General features: G+C 44.6%; 1 protein-coding gene across 1 annotated transcript in view; it reads left to right on the top strand.

Moving 5' to 3' along the window:
* The first annotated feature begins 18680 nt into the window (after nt 1–18680).
* Nucleotides 18681–19962, top strand: part of LOC138359823 (loricrin-like) — a 29310-nt gene continuing 28028 nt past the window's right edge. Inside the window, exon 1 of the mRNA XM_069319531.1 lies at nt 18681–18739. Within this exon, the coding sequence (XP_069175632.1) occupies nt 18681–18739 (59 nt within the window). The remainder of the gene's footprint in view (nt 18740–19962) is intronic.

Below are 19962 nucleotides of genomic sequence, written 5' to 3'. Positions count from 1 at the left end.
TGAAGGATAGTTTGGGTGAAAGATAGTTTGGGTGAAGGATAGGTTGGAATAGAAATAAGTTGGAATAGAGATAAGTTGGGATAAGGATAGGAGAAGGATAGAATTGGAGAAGGATAGGATGGGGGGGGGGGGAAGGATAGGATGGAAAAATAAGTTGAGAGACAGACGTTTGGGAGACGTATAAGTTGAGAAGGGTTAAATACGTTTGGTTGGTTAACTTGGTTTGGGTTGGTAAGATATTGAGACAAGTTGACTTATTGTGCACTTAGAAAGATCACTGCCTATCTTGAGATCTTGAGATGATTTCGGGGCTTTAGTGTCCCCGCGGCCCGGTCCTCGACCAGGCCTCCACCCTCCAGGAAGCAGCCCGTGACAGCTGACTAACACCAAGGTACCTATTTTACTGCTAGGTAACAGGGGCATAGGGTGAAAGAAACTCTGCCCATTGTTTCTTGCCGGCGCCTGGGATCGAACCCAGGACCACAGGATCACAAGTCCAGCGTGCTGTCCGCTCGGCCGACCGGCTCCCCTAATATTATTAAAATGTCAAATTCTAACCCAACAAACCCAATTCTTTCCTAATAGGAGAGTTATTTCCAGTTGTCCCACTAAGTAAGCTAGCTGTAAATAGTGTACTTAAGTGCTGTTTATAGCCAAAGTGGCTGTCTGTTTTGTACATGCCCAGGAGTCACTTAAAAAAGATTAACACTTTTATATCTCTCTGCACTCTATGCCACGTCCAACCACTTGGGCTGGACGGTAGAGCGATGGTCTCGCTTCATGCAGGTCGGTGTTCAATTCCCGACTGTCCAAGTGGTTGGGCACCATTCCTTTCCCCCGTCCCATCCCAAATCTTTATCCTGACCCCTTCCAAGAGCTATATATTCGTATTGGCTTGGTACCTTCCCTAGATAATTCTTCTATGCCACGAGTAAATTGGGTAAGAGAGAGGGCCAGAGTACTCGGTAGTTAAAGGTAATATAACTACCATCCCCGATGGTGCAAGGTAGTTAGCCCCCATGCCATTACTCAGCCCGCATGTTTGAGCACAAGTCTTCCCAGTGTGGGACACACTACCAGCAAGCACCACAAAGTTACACTGTAATTGAGGAAGTACACTGAAGAATGGAGGTGTGAACGAGTTGAAAGAAGCTGTAAGGTCAAATATCATATCAAAGTTTACCCATTTCATTACTTTTTTCCACATGAACTGTAAAATCAATGGCCTACAATATTGCTTTATATCAGTATTACAAACACAGCTAAGACTTCCACCAGTGGGGCCAAGAAACACCTGAGATTCTCAAGACTTCATATTCCTAATTTCACATCCAACACAAAAATCCTGCATGGAAAGCTGCCTTGTTCTCATTGTGTCCCAAAGTGCCCATGGAAATACGACTAAAATTCTTTACATTTAAATAAAAACAACACTCCCGTATTGCACGCTTACTGGAGACGTATTGCACGCTTACTAAAGACGTATTTGCACGCTTTCCAGAGACGTATTGCACGCTTATTAGAGACGACGCATTCACACCGTAACCTGTAGAAAGGAACGAATACATTCAAGGAATATATATATGCATGGCAGTATTTGTTGACGTTCATGTTACCTGTGAAAGGAAGACGTTGCGTGACGCAGGTGGACAGCGTTGCGTGACGCAGGTGGACAGCGTTGCGTGACGCAGGTGGACAGCGTTGCGTGACGCAGGTGGACAGCGTTGCGTGACGCAGGGGGACAGCTTTGCATGACGCAGGTGGACAGCGTTGCGTGACGCAGGGGGGGACAGATGTGAGGAGTGATGTATACAAATACTGTCACTTCTTTATATTATAAGCCTACGGCCTCCCCCTCCCCCCTCCCCACGACGCACAAGTTGCAATATCGCTAATGGCTACAGTAACAGCTTTCTCTCAATTATGTCTCTTTGCCGAAGATGAGAAATAGAACCTTTGCAAGATACAACGAGTCTTTAGCTGCCGACTTTGCCAATAACATTAATGCCTTAGCGTGTCTTGCAGGATATCAAAGGCCCTGGAAAGCGAGGAGATGTGATACTATTGCCTTCATGAGCGCCTTCGGCCTCTCAAAGATGCAGCAGGCGCTCAAAGGCAGTGCTCGAAAAGCTATCGAATGCTCGCTCGCTCATCATGTCTTCAAGCGCTTGTTCGTTCTCTTTTTGTGGGCGCGCACTCTTCTCTTTCTCTTGTATGCGCTCTCTCGAGTTCTCTTTCATGCGCACGGTCTCTCGTTCTAATTTTTATGCGCACGAGGGTTCTTTCCCTCGAAAGAATTATGTCTAAATGGTGCAAAAATTCTAGTTCGTATTAAGAAAATTGTGATGTGCACAGTTCAGGTATATTAACGGAGCCCAGAGTGATTACCGTAAGAGTTGATCTAGCCGTTTTGCTCCAGAAATTATGCTATAAATTCCCATATTCGCCCTTTAGAGAACCACATTATAAAACTAATTATGTCGTTTCGCGAAGCGTTATCAAAAGCCTTTTCTCGTTAAGGAAAACAAATAGCCCAACTTTTGTATGTTAATTTAAGGGGGCATTTTGAACGGCTGTCAAGAGATTTAGTTCATTCATCTTTCCCTAAGTCAAATAATAGTTTTTTCATATGCAAGATAAGGCGGTGAGTAAGCGGTTTTTGTCCAGGAGTGTACATACACACATGTCTGTATGCAATACGTGTGTATGGACATTATTGCCAGGTTTGAGAGAGGAGAAAATCGTGGATAGTTTCCAGTCAGAGGGTTCTTCTTGAGAGGTTATCTTGAGATGATTTCGGGGCTTTTAGTATCCCCCCGGCCCGGTTCTCGACCAGGCCTCCACCCCCAGGAAGCAGCCCGTGACAGCTGACTAACACCTAGGTACTTATTTTACTGCTAGGTAGCAGGGGCATAGGGTGAAAGAAACTCTGCCCATTGTTTCTCGCCGGCGCCCGGGATCGAACCCAGGTCCACAGGATCACAAGTCCAGCGTGCTGTCCGCTCGGCCGACCGGCTCGAGAGCATTAGTCTTCCTCTATAGATGATAATAGAAGGAGTTGGCAGAATACTTTTTATGGTGAGGAGTCGAACTTTAGAGATAGTGAACAAATCTTTGTAATGTGTGAAATCGAACTTACTGTGATTTCATTGTGCTTTAATTTAAAGATGGTTCCAGGTATGTAGGGGATATAGAGCATCTCCAATAATCGATCAATGCGATCGATGATTATCGGGTTGTGGTAGGCAAGTGTGGTAGAGACCGCACTAGGCTATCAATTTGATTGAAAGAATCATCACAGAGGAGTCTTTCACTAACATGTTATAGTTTAGAAACAGGCGAGGACCCCAGAGATTGCTATGGCAGTCCTCCCTTAGTGTGTCGAATCTTCAGGAAATACCTAGAAATTAGGGAGAAGAACTGGAAAGTTATCGCCACTTAACTTATCTCATGTTTTCGCCTGAAACCCAGAATAGTTATTACAACTGATCAACGAATCCAAATTTGCCCAAAGGGATTTCAAACAACTTCTTACGAACGCGACTTAAACTGCCTGGTTATCAAGGTCACTTACACGACGCCAACAGCCACAGATGTCGCGGACGAAACCCCCTCAAACACCCATCCATAGGACCCCCTATACCATATCTTGAGGTTATCTTGAGATGATTTCAGGGCTTTTTTAGTGTCCCCGCGGCCCGGTCCTCGACCAGGCCTCTACCCCCAGGAAGCAGCCCGTGACAGCTGACTAACACCCAGGTACCTATTTTACTGCTAAGGTTAAGGGGCATAGGGTGAAAGAAACTCTGCCCATTGTTTCTCGCCGTGACCGCAGACTTAGCAGAAAAGGTCTTTCTTTCACACATTCATAAGGGTGAACCCAAACTTGAGAAGACTTCCTTCATCACCACCTCGGAGCTCCCAGTTGTAAACAGCGGGAGTAAGAAGTTCCTCACCAGTTTCACGTTTTAATTAAAATTTTATTAATACAATCTAAGAGGTCATCGTCGCCGCCTATAGCCTCTCACTGACGATATTCCACTCTACGAGCGGGATGTTAGGAGGAGGTTATCTCTCGTTGGCCTGTTAGAAGCTTTGTTGGTCTGTTAGACGCTCTAGTTGGCCTGTTAGAAGTTCCTTTTTGCTTCTTAGACGATCTTGTTGGCCTGTTAGAAGTTCCTTTTTGCTAGTTAGACGATCCTGTTGGCCTGTTAGAAGTTCCTTTTTGCCTGTTAGACGATTTTGTTGGCCTGTTAGAAGTTCCTTTTTGCCTGTTAGACGATCTTGTTGGCCTGTTAGAAGTTCCTTTTTGCTTGTTAGACGATCCTGTTGGCCTGTTAGAAGTTCCTTTTTGCTTGTTAGACGATCTTGTTGGCCTGTTAGAAGTTCCTTTTTGCCTGTTAGACGATCTTGTTGGCCTGTTAGAAGTTCCTTTTTGCCTGTTAGACGATCTTGTTGGCCTGTTAGAAGTTCCTTTTTGCCTGTTAGACGATCTTGTTGGCCTGTTAGAAGTTCCTTTTTGCCTGTTAGACGATCCTGTTGGCCTGTTAGATGTTCCTTTTTGCCTGTTAGACGATCTTGTTGGCCTGTTAGATGTTCCTTTTTGCCTGTTAGACGATCTTGTTGGCCTGTTAGAAGTTCCTTTTTGCCTGTTAGACGATCCTGTTGGCCTGTTAGATGTTCCTTTTTGCCTGTTAGACGATCCTGTTGGCCTGTTAGATGTTCCTTTTTGCCTGTTAGACGATCTTGTTGGCCTGTTAGTAGCCATGTCGACCTCAAATTCTTGTGGCCTTGTTAGTGGATAACTTTGCCTTACGTGCTTGTGGCTATACGTACTAAATCGCACGCTAATACCTAATCAATGGCGTGCCCATTGGCCGAGCACGTTTAACTACCCACGATTCTATCTCCTCATTACATCAAGAGTACTACTGAACTATTCATCATGCTACATTTGTTTTGATTCGATGTTGGGCTTAGCATCAACCACTGGAGAGTTAAGAGTGCCACTGCTGTCTCTGACCTCAGTGAACTTGGCAGCATTTGAGGCACGGTGTATTAAGGAAACTACCCTAGGGACTGCTTTAGCCGCTTTGAGTTTGAATAAGCTTACGTATTTGATACATATACAGCTTGTGCACATACGCCAAGGCTCTCGCGCGCGTACACTCCCATGCACATGCATGCGCACAAGCGCACTGCACAGGACTCATTCGGTTCACATTCGAAAGGGCCGTGTTCGACTCCCGGGCAGGACAAAGACGTTTGAGCATGTTTATTTTCACCTGACACTTCCTTTCACCCAACAGGAGAGATGTGGCCGGGAGTTAGGCAACTGTTAGGGGGTTACATCCATAAAGCGTTATGGCCTAAGGAAACCTCGATCAGTCTAATAGGCTTTCGATTCCCGACAATAGAACACACACACACACGAACAAACAAAGAGACATGATCAGCACATACAAAATTCTTAGGGGAAATTGACAGGGTAGACAAGGATGGATTATTTAACACGGGTGGTACACGAACAAGGGGACACAGGCAGAAGCTGAGTACCCAAATGAGCCATAAAGACATTAGAAATAACTTTTTAAGTGTCAGAGTAGTTGGTAAATGGAATGCACTAAGTGATGTGGTGGAGGCTGACTCCATACAAAGTTTCAAATGTAGATATGATAGAACTCGAGAAGCTCAGGAATCTGTACCACAGTAGATTGACGATTGAGAGGCGGGACCAAAGAGCCAAAGCTCAACCCCCGCAACCAAAACCAGGTGAGTACACACACTGGAAGAGCCGGACAGATCACCAGCGGATCTGACAGCATACTATACCTGCGTGACACAGTGCTAACTGCCAATTAAGTAGTCACACCATCCTGCATATTTGGCATGCCAAATTACAACCTATTATAATGAGCAAAAAAAGGGGGAGGGGTGAAGCTTGAAGAATATAATGCATAAAAGCTTACCATAAAGAAGCTTATGCTTATATAAAATATATACATCAAAATCGAAAAGAACAAATATTAAAAAAAAAAGATATACAAAATAGAGGAACATATTGCACAAAATTCTTTTCTCTTGTAAAGTTTTCCAAAAAGTTGAAACAAAAATTAACTGAGCGGCAACTTGTGAGTGAGGGCGAGAACCCAATCAAGAGACGCACAGTATGGGTGGAGGACGGGAAGGGAGAGGAAGGGAAGGATGGAGAGAAAGGGAAGGATGGAGAAAGGGAAGGATGGAGAGAGGGAAGGATGGAGAGAGAGGGAAGGACAGGAAGAACATGAACTCCTTGTGTTGGACCAGAGTCCAGCACAAGGAGGTACATCAGCTTCTACAGGTGCAAATAAAATTACCATAAACAGATGACCACTGGAGAGCCAGAATACCCAATTATCCCATTCATAATTGACCAACAAATTGATTCACTGAGGTTACACTGAATCTCCTCTTTTACTGCTTATCCTTTAACGAAGAAGCGTCTTGACCCCATGGGGTCAAGTGAATGACACGGTCTTCACTTGACCCCATGGGGTCAAGTGAATGACACGGTCTTCACTTGACCCCATGGGGTCAAGTGAAGACCGTGAATAGCCCGAATTTCTAGGTGGGGGCAGCATGCAAGCAATGCAAGAATCTTGGGGTTTCCCAGTTAATTTAGGAAATTGAACGACGATAAGGTAACAGTTGTTCTTTGAGTTAGGGATACACCTGATTACAAATTAATGTGTACTAGGTAATGTCTCGAACAGGCGACGAACTGGAAGTATGCAATTTGTCGACTTTCCCAGAAAGAACTCCTGTCTTTCCCTTTCTCTTAGCGTGTGACCAAGAGCACTATGGAACTGTAGTTGTCAGAGTACTCCAACTTGGTCAGCCAGGGGAGCATGTTTCCTCATACTGGGATGTGGATGCCTGAGAGCCAGCACTGAACACCTCAGTGTGAGAGGAAAGTATTGTCTATTCCCGAGCGAGTCTCGTCTTGAAGAGTTAGAGTCTGTGGAAGCCTCCAGTAAATGAGGATTCAGTGTGTAGGCCATATTTCGTCAGAAAAAGATACTTGAAAGTACATGGAGTCAATGTTATATATACAAATCTGTCCCAGACGCGTCTCTCTCTCTCTCTCTCTTACTTTTGGAGCACTGAGGCTTCAATCTTTGTGACTCTGAAGTGATGCAAGGGCAGGCAATTTGCAATCTGTCTCTTGTCCTCACTGTGTCTATGCTTTTTTTCATCGATTTTGCAAATGGAACTTGTGAACATGTTCGCTTTAATTAAAACCAACCTGGACAGCTGTGAACTCTGACAATCACCTGACAAGAGGAATGAAGCCAGGGTGGACAGCTGGGACTGCTGACTCCTCTCCTCTTTCTTGAGTGGCTTCACAAGCCAGGCTCAAACGCCATCCGGGTTATGGGAGAAGCTCTACCATGCTTTCCCTCCTGGACAAGGCAAAGCATTTTATTGGGTATGTAGAAAACGAGGCAGAAAGAGAGAGAGAGAGAGAGATAAAGAGAGAGAGAGAGAGAGAGAGAGAGAGAGAGAGAGAGAGAGAGAGAGAGAGAGAGAGAGAGAGAGAGAGAGAGAGAGAGAGAGAGAGAGAGAGAGAGAGAGAAAGAGGTGGGGGGGAGGAAGGAAAATAGGAGAAAAAGAATATGAAGAAGAAAAATATGTGCAGTGAAGGGGGAAAGAGGAAGCGGGAAGAGAAAGGGGAGATGGGATTAGAGGGAAGAGAAGAGTGGAACTTGGGAAAGGGAGGGATGGAGATGGAAGAATTATAGAAAACGGAATTATTCATCAATAACTTCTGAAAGGCAGCAACTAGGTATTATTACCGTCACGTGACAAATATTCATCTAATCCTTTGATTAAAACAGAAAACGAGACGGTACGTCACTTTCGCGACCAACTTCCATTTTCGAGCACGACAATTTTTGGCCTTATGTAACGCATACGATCGAAATCGACGTTCTTTTGTAAAAAGGCTAGGGGGGGGGGGGAGGTGAGCGTCTGCTCCTGCCTCGAAAGGTCCGTCGGAGGGTTCACAGAGTTTACAATCTGAGAATTCTGGTAGTGGCTCAGCCTCACTAACCTGACTCCGGCCACAGACGAGAGAAGGGGTTGGAACAAGCAGAGCAGGAAGCAGAGAGAGTGAGGGGAGACTCCTGTATCACTCACCATCCAGCGAGATGGGAACCTTTCAGTTCTACCTCTTAGGGTCTTGTCAGGTCAGGTTGGGGTCAGGTCAGGTTGGGTTATGTTAGGTTGCCTTGGGTCTTGTCGGGTCAGGTTGGGTCATCTCAGGTTAGGTTCGTGTATATAGAGTAGCGGTGACGTAGAGGGGTGCATACTTCCCTCAGGTTAAAGACCCTACATGTTGGACAGGTACAATCATCACGGAAAGGTAGTTTTCTACAGAGAGGTAATTAAGACAGGTGGAGGAGGGGCAGGTATGGGGGGTGAGAGAATATGGTGGTGGGTAGGATTAAAATAAAAGGGGAAGAGAAAAGAAAGGGAGAGGCAGGAGAAAAGTTCCGGACGAGGGAAGAAATGAGGAAGGAGGAACTAAATATCTGAAGGAGAGACAAATAGAAAGGTGAGTTTAAAGATGAAGAAAGGAAGAGGAAAGGAAGGGAAGATATATGGGTAAAGATGGAGCGAGGAGAACAAGGCTGAAGGAGAGGAAGGAGATGAAGACTCGTCAATCCGTCACTCAAGAGGCCGTCCCCAAACACTTACCTTGAGGTTACCTAGAGGTGCGTCCGGGGCTTAGCGTCCCCGCGGCCCGGTCGTCGACCAGGCCTCCTGACCTCCTCCTTAAGTCATATTCACCACACGGCACGACCAAAACTGGTATTATCTCAAATCCTAATTAATGATTACATTTATGACTGTATATAAAGTTAGAATTAGATCAAATTAGGTGTTTTGGTTAGACTAAGTCAGATCAGGTCTGGCATGGTTAGGCCTAAGCTTGGTTATGTTATTTGATGTGCTGTTAGTTCCAATGACAATTATTTGCATTTAATATATATGAGTGGAGGTAAATGTGTTTAATAGAGATAAACGAGAATATAGAAATGGAGTGAAGTACCATCGAGGGAAACACCGGAATTTTTTAGTAAACTAGCATCTAAAAGGGCCATCAAGGTAAAGTACCAGGAGAAAGCACTAAGCCATTACGATTATATAGCAATTGTAAGATATACGAGGATAAGGATTTGGGATGGGACGGAGGGAAGGAATGGTGCCCAACCACATGGACGGTTGGGGATTGAACGCCGACCTGCGGGACCGTCGCTCTACCGTCCAGTTCACAATGTACTGATCAAAATATTAGAAATTCTTAATTTAACTTAAAATAAACAAGACCATGTTCAAAGCAATGTCGAGAACAGTTTCAATCACATCCAGACTGTATTGTAAGTTAACCCTTAATGAACGTCTATCTTGGGGCTACCTTGAGATGATTTCGGGCCTTAGCGTCCCCGCGGCCCGGTCCTCGACCAGGTCTCCTTTTTGTTACACATCCCCCAGGAAACAGTCCGTAGCAGCTGTCTAACTCCCAGGTACCTATTTACTTCTAGGTGAACAGACGCATCAGGGTGAAAGAAACTGCTTATTTGTTTCCGTCTCCACCGGGGATCGAACCCGGAACTTCAGGACTACGAATCCCGAGCGCTCTCCACTCAGCTGTCAGGCCCACACGTCACCAAAATAACTGAGCAAATCTTACGTAGGTCTAATGATGCATTTGAGAAAATCTTATTTGCTGTCTGCCATACGAAACGTATGACTTGCATATATGGCAATCAGCTGATTGCCATATTTGCATGTCAGTATTTTGATTTATAGCTTAGGGTGGAGGGTTAGGGTGAGTTTTTGAGTCAAGTGAGAGTAACAAATGGTTCAGACGCTCGATGCGTGCGATGTATAATGTTGATTCGTCAACAACCTCATCCTTTTGATGCTTCCTCATCATCCTCCTCATCATCCCCCTCCTCATAACCCCCCCATCCCCACCCCTCCTTGCCCCGTGCCGTATTTCTTATCACATTTGACGGCCGTCAATAAAACGAGGTTCTCGAGCGCATCACTTCGACCCTATGGAGACAAACCTTCCAAAGTATCAACCGTGTTCTCCGGCGTGCAATACAAATGCTCCAAACGACACGAACTCCGCAAGAAGCCCTGAAACGTGACGAAAACAGATGGCTCAAGAGCTTTGTGGGGGAAGTATTCAGAGTGGACTTGTGTTGTCTCTCTGAGAGCCTCCACAGCGTGCCCGGGCCGCCTGCCTCCAGCTTGTATCTGTAATGAAACTCTCTTCTCTTCGTGAGGACCAGTTCAATGGTGAAAGTTGGATCATAACGACCCAACCATCGCTTGTACTGCTCCCCGAGGGCGCTCATTGCTGCTGGGACGGAGATGGAAAGGGGGAAAGAGAAAGAGAAAGAGAGAGAGAGAGAGAGAGAGAGAGAGAGAGAGAGAGAGAGAGAGAGAGAGAGAGAGAGAGAGAGAGAGAGAGAGAGAGAGAGAGAGAGAGAGAGACTACCCCGGGCACTGCTGGGTACCTCTCAAGTATATATATATATATATATATATATATATATATATATATATATATATATATATATATATATATATATATATATATATATATGTGTGTGTGTGTCATACCTAGTGCACTTCTCGGCCTACTATGCAACGCCCGATTTGCCTAATAGGCCGAGTGATTTTCTTTATTTTTAATAAATTGTTTCCAATTAGTTTATTTGAATTATTATTATTATATTATATTAAGAACATAAATTATTGACTTAATTGTGTTAGTTTAGGATAGGTTAAGATAGGTTAGGTTAGGCAGGGTTGGTTAGGTTCGGTCATATATCTACATTAGTTTTAACTCAAATTTGAAAAAAATTAACTCATACATAATGAAATAGATAGCTTTATAATTTCATTAGAAAAAAATTAGAAAAATATATAAATTCAAGAAAACTTGGCTTATTAGGCAAATTAAGCTTATTAGGCAAATAGGGCCTTGCATAGTAGGCTGAGTACTGCGTTCTGGCTACTAGGTACACCATATATATATATATATATATATATATATATATATATATATATATATATACATATATATATATATATATATATATATATATACCATCGGTTTCACTTTCAAATGCTTTTATTCCCTCTAACGTTACTTAACGTTACGGTTATACAGATGTGCACATCCGTTTTAACTGGTCAGTAGTTACAGTTAGCGTATAGACCCGTATTGATTGGTCAGTTATGCTCATTTCATGTCGTCTCGTTCAAGACTAAGGTATACCCAACTGCTCTGCGTCGTTCCTGACTGCCTCTTGCCACTCCCTCCACCACCCCAACATGGGCTTTGTTTACATGCTGTTGTGGTTGGGAATTTATGGCCCTCACCATGTAGCTTTTTTTCCTTTATATATTCCTGCCATGGTTATTCCTACCTCCCCTTTTGTAGTATACTAGTCCACCCTCTCCCCCCATTTTAGTATACTCCTCCATTGTGGTATACTCCACCCCCTCGATCCTCCCCTATAGACATACGTCATCTGAACTCCGCCCCCATTCGGACCCATCCCTGTTCCTCGACCGCATTCAATTTGCATAATGATTAGAGTAGATGACGCCGCTGCGAGCACTAAATCAACCAAGGTGTCGTGTTTTGTAAGGTTTTAAATCCTGACCCACTCATTAAACACCCATCAACCCTCCCCCTCCCCCCTCCCATCCCTGATCACCCCGACCCTCAACCCCCTCTACCAATTCCACAAGCCAAGCCATTCGCTCTATTTTTCTCTATTTCAGTCACCCCTCCACACACTTCCCCCTACACAATGCACCTGCTCCTTCCTTCTATACGTATCCTTGGGAAGTGGGGAGGGTAGATGGAAGGGTTAGGGGGGGAGATTGAGAGAAGGGATCGGAGGGGGTGGGAGGGGAGGTTGATGGAAGGGGAAGGGAAAGCCCGCTGGAAGACATTGTGCGATCAAGTCGAGCGACTCTTCGGGCTAAAATCACAAATATAACAATCTACAAGCAGCCCTTAAGGTGGGTGTGGGGTTGCCGATGTTGTCTCCTCGCTCGCTGGCTCAGCCTAGGTCAACAGATGTTCTTTCCTGTATTAATTTCCATACAAACAACATGTTTTCGCCATTTCAACGTGTTCCACCTAAAAAAAAAAAGGAAAAACCAACAGCAACAACTTGTTTGTTGCCTTAGGGGAGGAGCGAGCGAACAGTTGTAGCGAGCGATTTAAGCTCTTCACGCAAGTCGAAAAATACTTCTTAAATTATGCGATTTTTTTTTGCATAGAGCGACTGGAGCAGTTTAAGGATTAACAACATAACCAGTAACCTAATTATCGTTTTATTATGAATATTAGCATTACATAGCCAATAACTTTGTGGGGTAAAATGCACTTGGAGAAAATAAATTTGGCCACCATTCCATTGTGGCGAAACTCATGTGACAGAAATTTGTGTCGTATGCATCACTGGTAACACAGGATTCAATATTTGTAAACACTTTTGAAAAATGCAATTGTTTAGTTTACCCTAAATGCTTAGACGGTACCCCTAAAGAGCCCCAGTTCAGGGCCTTTCAGGAGTGAGGTCTCCAGTTCCTTTTTTTTTTTAGGGTAACGCTGTCACAGTTAAAGAGTTGGGGAGGTGGTGGGTAAGGGATAACGGGATAGGGGTATAAAGGTTTCATTACCCCTTGATACAGGTTGCTAATAGAGGGGTAAAGGGAGGCTCTAGTACCCCTTGATCTAGGTGGTGGAGAATGGGCAAAGGGAGGCACTGAGACCCATTTGGTCCATGTTCTGGGAGTGGGATAATGGAAGGCTCTAGTGCCCCCTCCCCCTCCCCCCCTCCCTGTAAGTGATAGAAAATAAATCTGATCAATACTTTCAATGGCGCCGTGAGCCGGTGTATGGAGAAATATTCACGTGTTTACAACGTCGGCTCCATGTAGTGTCCTCTGCGCAGTGTCCATCCTCCATGTAGTGTCCTCTGCGCAGTGTCCATCCTCCATGTAGTGTCCTCTGCGCAGTGTCCATCCTCCATGTAGTGTCCTCTGCGCAGTGTCCATCCTCCATGTAGTGTCCTCTGCGCAGTGTCCATCCTCCATGTAGTGTCCTCTGCGCAGTGTCCATCCTCCATGTAGTGTCCTCTGCGCAGTGTCCATCCTCCATGTAGTGTCCTCTGCGCAGTGTCCATCCTCCATGTAGTGTCCTCTGCGCAGTGTCCATCCTCCATGTAGTGTCCTCTGCGCAGTGTCCATCCTCCATGTAGTGTCCTCTGCGCAGTGTCCATCCTCCATGTAGTGTCCTCTGCGCAGTGTCCATCCTCCATGTAGTGTCCTCTGCGCAGTGTCCATCCTCCATGTAGTGTCCTCTGCGCAGTGTCCATCCTCCATGTAGTGTCCTGCGCAGTGTCCATCCTCCATGTAGTGTCCTGCGCAGTGTCCATCCTCCATGTAGTGTCCTCTGCGCAGTGTCCATCCTCCATGTAGTGTCCTCTGCGCAGTGTCCATCCTCCATGTAGTGTCCTGCGCAGTGTCCTTATTCCATGTAGTGTCCTCTGCGCAGTGTCCATCCTCCATGTAGTGTCCTCTGCACAGTGTCCATCCTCCAAGTAGTGTCCTGCGCAGTGTCCTTATTCCATGTAGTGACGGATTACTACTATCTTTCTCTCCCCTCATGTATCTGAACACAACTATCCCCTCCTCCTCCCCGAAGCAGTGGGAGATTTTTGTAAAGCCCACACCAAGCCTCCTCAAAAATGTCCTTAGGGTGATATACGCCTCGTCTCAAGGTTGACCTCGGGATCAAGTGTCACTTCTCATACCCACCCCTCTGGTGGAGTTTATATAATGCACGGGCAGGCCCACAAGCGCTCTCCCGCACAACAAGCACTTGTGGAGAGAGAGAGAGAGAGAGAGAGAGAGAGAGAGAGAGAGAGAGAGAGAGAGAGAGAGAGAGAGAGAGAGAGAGAGAGAGAGAGAGAGAGAGAGAGAGAGAGAGAGAGAGAGACAGAGGGGCTAGCAAGGTAGAAGCTGGGCCGTGTCCACTTCAACACAGACATTTGTCTTCATGTATAACACTTCAGACGTGGGAAGTAACAAAAGAAAATTTACACTTTAGGAGTATTTTACTTCCCTAGAGATATTTATTACTGGCGGCGCCCAGGAATATAAGGCTGTGAAGGTGGGGTATGTGGTAGGGGGGTGGTGGTGTGAGTTGTGGAGAGCAGTGCTCCCAGTGTGAAGGAGTATGAGTTAGTGGGGTATGAGTATGAGTAAGGGTGCCAGTGAGTCTAACACCTCATCTACACATCTTGTGTAAAGGAGGAATGTATATGTTTATCTCTCAGAATGTTCGGTAATATGTTTATTGTTTGTCTATGTATGTATTAACACGAGGTACTGAACGGGGTGAGAATAGCTTGAGCTACCTCATCCCTTTGTGTGTATTTTACCTCAATAAACTTATTTCAATTTCAATTCAATTTCATCTACACATACCAATGCACACATGAAGCCTCGAGGTAAAAACGTTATTACCCCCTTCATTAATGCCAAGTACCTGAATTCAGATATATTCTGGTATGTATGTAAGTATATGTTTATATGTATGTGTTTGAATGTATGTATATATATGAATACATGTAAGTACGTAACGGGGATAAAGCAGTAAACAGATAGATGGAAAGATGACAATCTTCTGACTGTTCGAAGACTTTTGATGAACAAAAGAAATTTTCAACCTTGGCCAACATCAACCCCCTAAAGCCTTAACCAACAACAACACCATCAATGTTATCACCATCAATGTTATCACCATCAATGTCATCACCATCAATGTTATCACCATCAATGTCATCACCATCAATGTCATCACCATCAATGTCATCACCATCAATGTTATCACCATCAATGTCATCACCATCAATGTTATCACCATCAATGTCATCACCATCAACAAAGACATAACAGACACTGGACAGGTAACGTAGGCAATTAGCAGCAGCGTGCAGGAGACGGGGCCAGGAGCTACAATCACCTTCCATAAAACAACAATCATAGTGATAATCTCATTACTCGCGTATATTGTTATATTTCTTAGCTTCCAATTATCAGTAATTGCCTTCTTGCGTTCTGATAGCGGCGTCACGTATGAGGGAGATAGTCTCATTATAATTAAGGACGCTCTGAGGAACGTAATTTATTTGGTAAACAAGTGTTAGTCCGCTAGTTAGTCATAATTAACTAGCCAGATAAACTAGAGTAATTCCTAGTTCACCAAAGGGGTTTTTTAACGCCTACCTAACTTTACCCAGCCCAGCCCAGCTAAGCTCAGTCAAGTCCAGCCCAGCCAAGCCTAGCCCAGCCCAGCCAAGCTCAGTCAAGCCCAACCCAGTCAAGCCCAGCCCAGCTAAGCCCAGCCAAGCCCACTTCAGTTAGTCCATTCTAACTTACACTAACCAAGCCTTACCCAAACCAAACCAACCCACCCAAACTATATCCTAACCTAACGATACAAACACCATAGACAATTATAAATCGAGTTTTGTTGGACAAATCAATTCTAGTGCACGAACTGATCATATCTCGTATAGAGACATTTCGAAATAATTCCTTAAAGACTTTTACGATAAGAAATTGTGATTATCGTTAGTTTATAAGTTGAGATTTTGTACTCACCTAGTTGTGCTTGCGGGGGGGTTGAGCTCTAGCTCTTTGGTCCCGCCTCTCAACCGTCAATCAACTGGTGTACAGATTCCTGAGCCTATTGGGCTCAGGAATCATATCTACACTTGAAACTGTGTATGGCGTCAGCCTCCACCACATCACTTCCTAATGCATTCCATTTGTCAACCACTCTGACACTAAAAAAGTGTGTGTGTGTGTGTGTGTGTGTGTGTGTGTGTGTGTGTGTGTGTGTGTGTGTGTGTGTGTGTGTGTGTGTGTGTGTTAGTACTCGGCAAGTTGTGCTCACACCGTAGAGCAAATAGCTCCCTAGACAAGCCTTTCCATCCCCTGGTCAATTAAGACATTGACTTTCTTTTTTTTCATTCATTGTATTTCCCCTGTAAAGCTGAATACCTTAACTATTTCGCATTGTAACCCCTTCCATTTACTTGCGATTCTTATACTATATTAGTCCTGTGTTTCCTGACTTCTCACTGGCTCATCTGGAGATGTTATATTATTGAAAACAAAAGGAATGAAAAACATTAAAAGAAAACGCCTCAAATCTGCTTTTAAATTTAAAGTTATCTCCACAAGATAACACATTTAAAATAACTACTTTTTTGAAGAAAAAAGTAATAAATGATATATGACAATTAAGTCTACACAAGTTCACTCACCGAACCATGAAATCATCATCGCCTCGCTCTAATTACCGCGTAACGTGGTGGAGGTGTGGTCCCTCGATTGTTTCAAACGTGGGTTGGACATGTGTATGAGTGGGGATTGGGTGGTTATAAATAGGAGCTGCCTCGTATGGGCCAATAGGCACTCAGTAGTTACCTTTGTTCGTATGTTCTATAAACACTCGTTTTAGCTTGAACGACTATGTTCCTCTATCTTGAGATGATTTCGGGGCTTTTTAGTGCCCCCGCGGCCCGGTCCTCGACCAGGCCTCCACCCCCAGGAAGCAGCCCGTGACAGCTGACTAACACCCAGGTACCTATTTTACTGCTAGGTAACAGGGGCATAGGGTGAAAGAAACTCTGCCCATTGTTTCTCGCCGGCGCCTGGGATCGAACTTAGGTCCACAGGATCACAAGTCTAGCGTGCTGTCCGCTCGGCCGACCGGCTCCCCCGGCTCCTCATCCCTCTCCTGAATGTAGTCCTCTAACTCTGGGGAATTTACCCCCCAACAGAGAATTTCCTCACAGCGCCTGAAGCCTCCCAGCAGGAAGGGGAGGTTGGGGTTCTTTCTCAATCTCTTCCAATATTCATTTCCAGTTTTTCGACGTTTGAAAATATTTCGTTGGGCGTCCATCTAAATCTGAATTCTCGAGCTGAATATACTCGCCTAAATGTGCTTGTAGGGTGGGGAGGAAGCTTCCGGTCCCGCCTGAGAGAGAGAGAGAGAGAGAGAGAGAGAGAGAGAGAGAGAGAGAGAGAGAGAGAGAGAGAGAGAGAGAGAGAGAGAGAGAGAGAGAGAGAGAGAGGGAGGGAGAGAGAGAGAGAGAGAGAGAGAGAGACAGATGGAGAGTGAGAGAGTGAGAGAGAGAGTGAGAGAGAGAGAGAGAGAGAGAGAGAGAGAGAGAGAGAGAGAGAGAGAGAGAGAGAGAGAGAGAGAGAGAGAGAGAGAGAGAGAGAGAGAGAGAGAGAGAGAGAGAGAGAGAGAGAGAGAGAGAGAGAGAGAGAGAGAGAGAGAGAGAGAGAGAGAGAGAGAGAGAGAGAGAGAGAGAGACAGACAGACAGAGAGACAGACAGACAGAGAGGCAGACAGAGAGAGAGAGACAGACAGACAGACAGACAGACAGACAGACAGACAGACAGACAGACAGACAGACAGACAGACAGATAGACAGACAGACAGACAGGCAGACAGACAGACAGACAGACAGACAGACAGACAGACAGACTTGACTGACTGACAAGCAGACAATCAACATGTTCTTAGCTCTGCAGTCAAACGCTTTCTGTATGAAGCTTATATATACATCTTTCCCAGTCTTTAATTTCTTTTAAGCATCCGACCCTCTCCTCTTTGTTAACAGCCCCTGCTTTACTCTCTTGGTTTACTGTGTTCCCCCTAGAGCTTGGATATTCTGCTCAAGTAGACTCATTTTCTCGAACAGGATAAAGTTTCTGTATTAGATTAGATTAGATTTTGTATTCAGGTAAAGGTACATACATTGAAGATGAGTTACAAACATAATGTTGGATTTAAAGATAGAGCTAGTACATACAATACCTAAAGCCACTAGTATGCATCGCGTTTTTTTGAGATATATACAAGAGTTGTTACATTCTTGTACAGCCACTAGTACGCGTAGCGTTTCGGGCAGGTCCCTGGAATACGATCCCCTGCCGCGAAGAATCGTTGTTACAACCAAGTACACATTTTACTGTTGAGTTAAACAGAGGCTACAGTTAAGGAATTGCGCCCAGTAAATCCTCCCCGGCCAGGATACGAACCCATGGCATAGCGCTCGCGGAACGCCAGGCGAGTGTCTTACCACTACACCACGGAGACTGCGTTTCGGGCAAACACTATTTGACCTTCAACTACGACTTCACCTATCAAGTCTTCGGCAATTTTACATAGAATATTTGCTTTTAATTGGCACGTTTTTAATCATCTGGAACTTCCAATTTCACGTTTCATTTTTCTTTACGTGGCATTTCTTCCGTTTTATTTTTGTTATATTTTCGTGTAGCTCCATTTTTTATTCACTGTTTCTCTTTCTCAATCTATAATTTATATCGTATAGCTTTTCTCTCGTGTTATTTATATATATTTAAATCGTCTTTCCTGGAACAGATTAATTTTCTCCACAGATGAAACACAGATCGTCATCCTCCTCCATAATAACAACTGCCTGGAATGAGCCAAAAATTGTAAGTGGGTCTTGCATTTACCTTTAAATTTTCTTAAAAAAAGGAGAATGTTAGAGAAGGAACCGTTGATGGTTATCCTAGAAAAAAGAAACAGTAGCAGCAACTGGTAATTCCTGTTTATCGACTGCGTGTAGGCAGCAACGGCCATTATCACGTATGAAAAGACCCATGAATTCAGCCAATACGTGGATTTTAGCCTTGAAACAAACAAAAAATACACAGACTACGGAGGATCCTAGTGTTTAGTATTCCAGTCAGTGGCATTGCTTACCTGTTGCAGGCAAGGAATCCAGACGACTGATATCAGTGGCCCCATCTTGGTGAGCCAAGATATCAGTGATATCTTGGCTCACCAAGTTTACTCAGGAGAGCTCTAGCATAAAGACCTCAGGCCTGAGGTCTTTATGAAGGGGAGAGGAAGGAAGTGAAGGGGAGAGGAAGGGAAAGGGGGTTGAAGCTCTCGTCAGCTTTCCATACAAGGTATGTGAACATCTTTCTCAAGTACGCTCAATCCTGAATACTTCAAGAACTTCTTTTGTCACAACTTCAAGTATTACTGGTGTTGTATTGGTTTGGATTCTGACTTAAAGCTTCCGGAAGGCTGTGTTTGAGAGGTTTCTAGATGATTCCAGGGTTGATGCATTCGTGTGTTTAAGCTTAAAGGAGAATATGCCAACCTTTCTGTTTAATCTCAGAGCTTTCTGGCGAAGTTGTAAACGAAGTCGGGTTACAACCCAAAGATCCCAGGATCAATTCCTTTCATTTGATGCCTCTGTTTACCTAATAGTAAATAGGTAGCTGGGAATTAGATAACTGTTGAGCACTGTATCCTGGGAACGAAGTTTTACACAGATGCTAATTGGCATAATGGGACCTCGATAACCCAAACAGTCTGTCTAACCCTAACTAAAGGTAACAAAAAAGAAAATGGGGAACCCTCCTTTAGAACATGCCTAAGCCGATTACAGAAATTTCAGCTTGTTTGACGAGGCTGTTGACATTAACTGTAGCCGAGTTAGACTTTTGTTACATGATATTTTGTCGTGTTTCTGAAGGAACACTGGTGTCCCACACGCCATAATTGAGGAAGCTGGTTTATACTTACCTGGAGTCTTCTTGAGGTTATCTTGAGATGATTTCGGGGCTTTAGTGTCCCCGCGGCCCGGTCCTCGACCAGGCCTCCACCCCCAGGAAGCAGCCCGTGACAGCTGACTAACACCCAGGTACCTATTTACTGCTAGGTAACAGGGGCATTCAGGGTGAAAGAAACATTGCCCATTTGTTTCTGCCTCGTGCGGGAATCGAACCCGCGCCACAGAATTACGAGTC

The sequence above is a fragment of the Procambarus clarkii genome, chromosome 93, assembly GCF_040958095.1.
Source record: "Procambarus clarkii isolate CNS0578487 chromosome 93, FALCON_Pclarkii_2.0, whole genome shotgun sequence".
NCBI lineage: Eukaryota > Metazoa > Arthropoda > Malacostraca > Decapoda > Cambaridae > Procambarus > Procambarus clarkii.
Note: the sequence above shows the minus strand (reverse complement) of the source record. Positions and strands in the feature narration are given on the sequence as shown.